Source organism: Phalaenopsis equestris, unplaced genomic scaffold, assembly GCF_001263595.1.
Source record: "Phalaenopsis equestris unplaced genomic scaffold, ASM126359v1 Scaffold218191, whole genome shotgun sequence".
NCBI lineage: Eukaryota > Viridiplantae > Streptophyta > Magnoliopsida > Asparagales > Orchidaceae > Phalaenopsis > Phalaenopsis equestris.
In genome coordinates, this window is record NW_018236654.1 from 428 (window position 1) to 3,508 (window position 3,081).

The following is a 3,081-nucleotide window of genomic DNA, read 5'->3' on the forward strand; positions in this document are numbered from 1 at the left end:
GCTTGAAGTTTCATGTCGGCTTAAAATCTTACCAACAATTTAAATGCAATTGCTCTTAAATCTGGTCATAAACCCAAGCCTGCATGAGCCCTCCACCTTCGGCCGCCATGTCGTCCAAGCATCAGCCAATCTCCGGAAGAAGCCTGCCTCCCTCGAGTTCTAATCATCCCCAGCGCCGGCATGGGCCACCTCCTCCCATTCGTCCGACTAGCCACTGCCCTCTCCTCCCGCCGCATCGCCGTCTCCCTCATCGCCCCGCCCCACCATTTCCGCCGCCGAATCCGACCTCCTTTCCTCTCTTCCCCCCTCCATCCTCCTCGACTTCCCCCTCGCCCCTCTCAACACATCTCTCTTCCCAGCCTCCTCAGATCCCTTCTTGCTTCGCATGGAAGCCCTTCGCCTCTCCGCCCACCTCCTCCCTCCTCTCATCTCCTCCTCCGGGCCATTCTCGTCCCTTATCGTCGACATCTCCATCGCATCCACCTTCCTACCAGTTGCAGCCTCCATCAACATCCCCTGCTTCGTCCTCTTCACCTCCTCAGCTGCCATGCTCGCTTTCTGCTCTGTTTTCACATCCTCCTCTAACGCAGAGGACGACATCGACATCGCTGGCATCGTCAAGATCCCATCATCCTCCTTCCCTCAGCCCCTCCACGACCCAAACCATTTCTTTAAGACCCAATTCGTCGAAAATGGAAAGGCGCTTACTTTAGCAAGCGGAATCCTGGTTAATACATTTACAGCCTTGGAGCCCAACGTGCTTGTCGCGCTCAATTCAGGGGAAGTTGTCCCGCGCCTTCCGCCAGTCATTGCTGTTGGTCCTTTGCTTCCGGAAAGAAAGCAGTCAGTTTGGCAACCGTCGGCGATGCGGTGGCTCGATAAGCAGCCGGAGAGATCGGTTATTTACGTTTGTTTTGGGAGTCGAACGGCGATGACGAGAGAGCAAATCATGGAGTTGGGAGCTGGGCTGGAGATGAGCGGATGCCCGTTTTTTTGGGTGATGAAGAGCAAGATGGTGGATAGGGAAGAGATGGAGGAGATTGAGGAATTGTTGGGGGAAGGATATGTGAAGAGAGTGGAGGGGAGGGGACTGGTTTTGATGGAATGGGTGGAGCAAGAGGTTATTCTTGCTCACCGGTCAGTAGGCGTATTCTTGAGTCACTGCGGGTGGAATTCGATGATGGAAGCGGTGGCAGCGGGGGTGAGAGTGCTTGCTTGGCCGAGGGGAGGGGATCAGAGAGTGAATGCGGCAGTGGTGGCAGGCAGTGGGCTTGGTGTTTGGCCGGAGAAGTGGGTCTGGGAAGGGGAAGAAGGGGTGGTTGGAGCGAAAGAGATTGCAAAGAAGCTGTCAAAGCTTATAGTGGATGATAGGATGGGGGAGACGACGGCGAAGTTGGCTGCGGAAGCTGCTGCGGCTGAAGCGGCGGCGGCTGTGGCGGCTGAAGCGGCGGCGGCTGTTGTGGCGGAAAGAGGGAATTTGATAAATGGGTTAGTGCACTTGGACGACAAAGTTATTATGTGAAAATCTTCTTGCCATTGTTAGGAAAAAATATGATAACGTCTCTCTCTCTCTCTCTCTCTCTCTCTCTCTCCTTTGAGCCGAATAATTTTTCCATCCATAAATTACTAAGAAATTGATTATAGTTTAACTTGATGAGGTGCTTACTTAGTTTTAAAATTTTAGCCGATTTAGTATTTATTTGAATAACGTTCTGTTTATTTTGCCTTTCAGATCGTCATTGTAATTTTATTCGAAAAATCACTTTCTTGCTACTCATAAATATTTCTGTCGTAATTTTATTTGAAAAATTAATCATAAGAAAAACATATCAAAATACGTCAGGTCAGAATTTTCTTTACTCCATTTGATTCCAAATTGCACCATTTTTGCTTCATTTTCTCCAAAACTCATTTCTTGCACCTATAATAAAAAATACACAAAATGCATTTCATTAAAGAGTAATATCATTAAAAACAATCATAAAATGTATATAAAAAAGTATCACATTTTTAGGTTTGTCAATTCCACCAAACTTAAACGTTACTTGTCCTCAAGTAACACTATAACTTTAAAAACCAAATTTGTTGATTTGAGGTTGAGGGTTTTAGTAGAGTTTCCTATAAGTTTGTCTCTGAAATGTTATAGTGTAACTTAGGAAAAATTCTAGCAAATCAACCTAGTATTAGGGTATAAGAATTTCTCTTATTAAACTTAGGAATCCTAATTTTCTATTTATTGAAACATGTCAAACTAAAAATTCCTAGAAAATTTAAAAGCAGAAATTAAGCACCCAATCTATACAATTTTGAACAATAAATTTTTTTCAAAATAAGAATAAGCTTAGGATTGTTTCTGTGTCTTTTTTCCTTAAAAAGATTCAAGTGAAGTCAATTTTTTATTAGGCTTCTCCTTAAGATTCTCCTTACATTCTTCCTCATGAGATCTGAGTAGTTTCTTTTACTTTCTCTTTTTATTTTCTTTTCATCTTTTTCCGTTAGGATCTTTAATCCATATTTTTTTTTAAAGTGAGAATTATTATATCTGGATAAACCTTTAACAATTTTGAATATCTCTGTCATCTTTCTAAGGTCAAAAACTCAAAAATTTCCCCTACTTCTTAAAAGTGTAAGTATTAGTTTGAAGAAAGTTTTAATAAATGCTCAATTCTCATAAAGTATAAATTTAAGAGTCTTTGCTTTTCAAATATTGAACTCCTTTCCACCATAAATAGCAAAATCATTTTCCTAATGCTTCCTAAAAAATATCTTAACTCTGGAATAGTTTCTTCACATAGGGTGCTAATTAAGTTTTTTTTAACATTCCTAAAATCAAAATTATAGTAACCTAAAGTAACACCACATACCACAAAACATTTTAAAACTTATATCAAATTAAATATAAGCTACTGAGGACAAATAAAGTTAAGTTTTAAAATTTTTTTAACCCCCCCCCTCCTAAATATGATTTTTAACATGTATAACATTCAATACAGAAAATATAAACGGGAAGAAAAATAGTTCAAAAATTCTATCTATCACAAATGTTTATCAAAAAAATCTACAAATATTCATGAGGACAGG

At 41.1% G+C, this 3,081-nt stretch overlaps 1 protein-coding gene across 1 annotated transcript; it reads left to right on the plus strand.

Annotated features, from left to right (window-relative positions):
* Positions 1-254: 254 nt before the first annotated feature.
* Positions 255-1,418, plus strand: LOC110037294 (UDP-glucose:2-hydroxyflavanone C-glucosyltransferase-like; the record flags this gene model as incomplete). Its single annotated transcript, XM_020741899.1, is given in 1 exon segment — positions 255-1,418. A coding segment is annotated over 1 exon segment (1,164 nt), but the record flags the coding sequence as incomplete, so codon positions are not given.
* Positions 1,419-3,081: the final 1,663 nt, after the last annotated feature.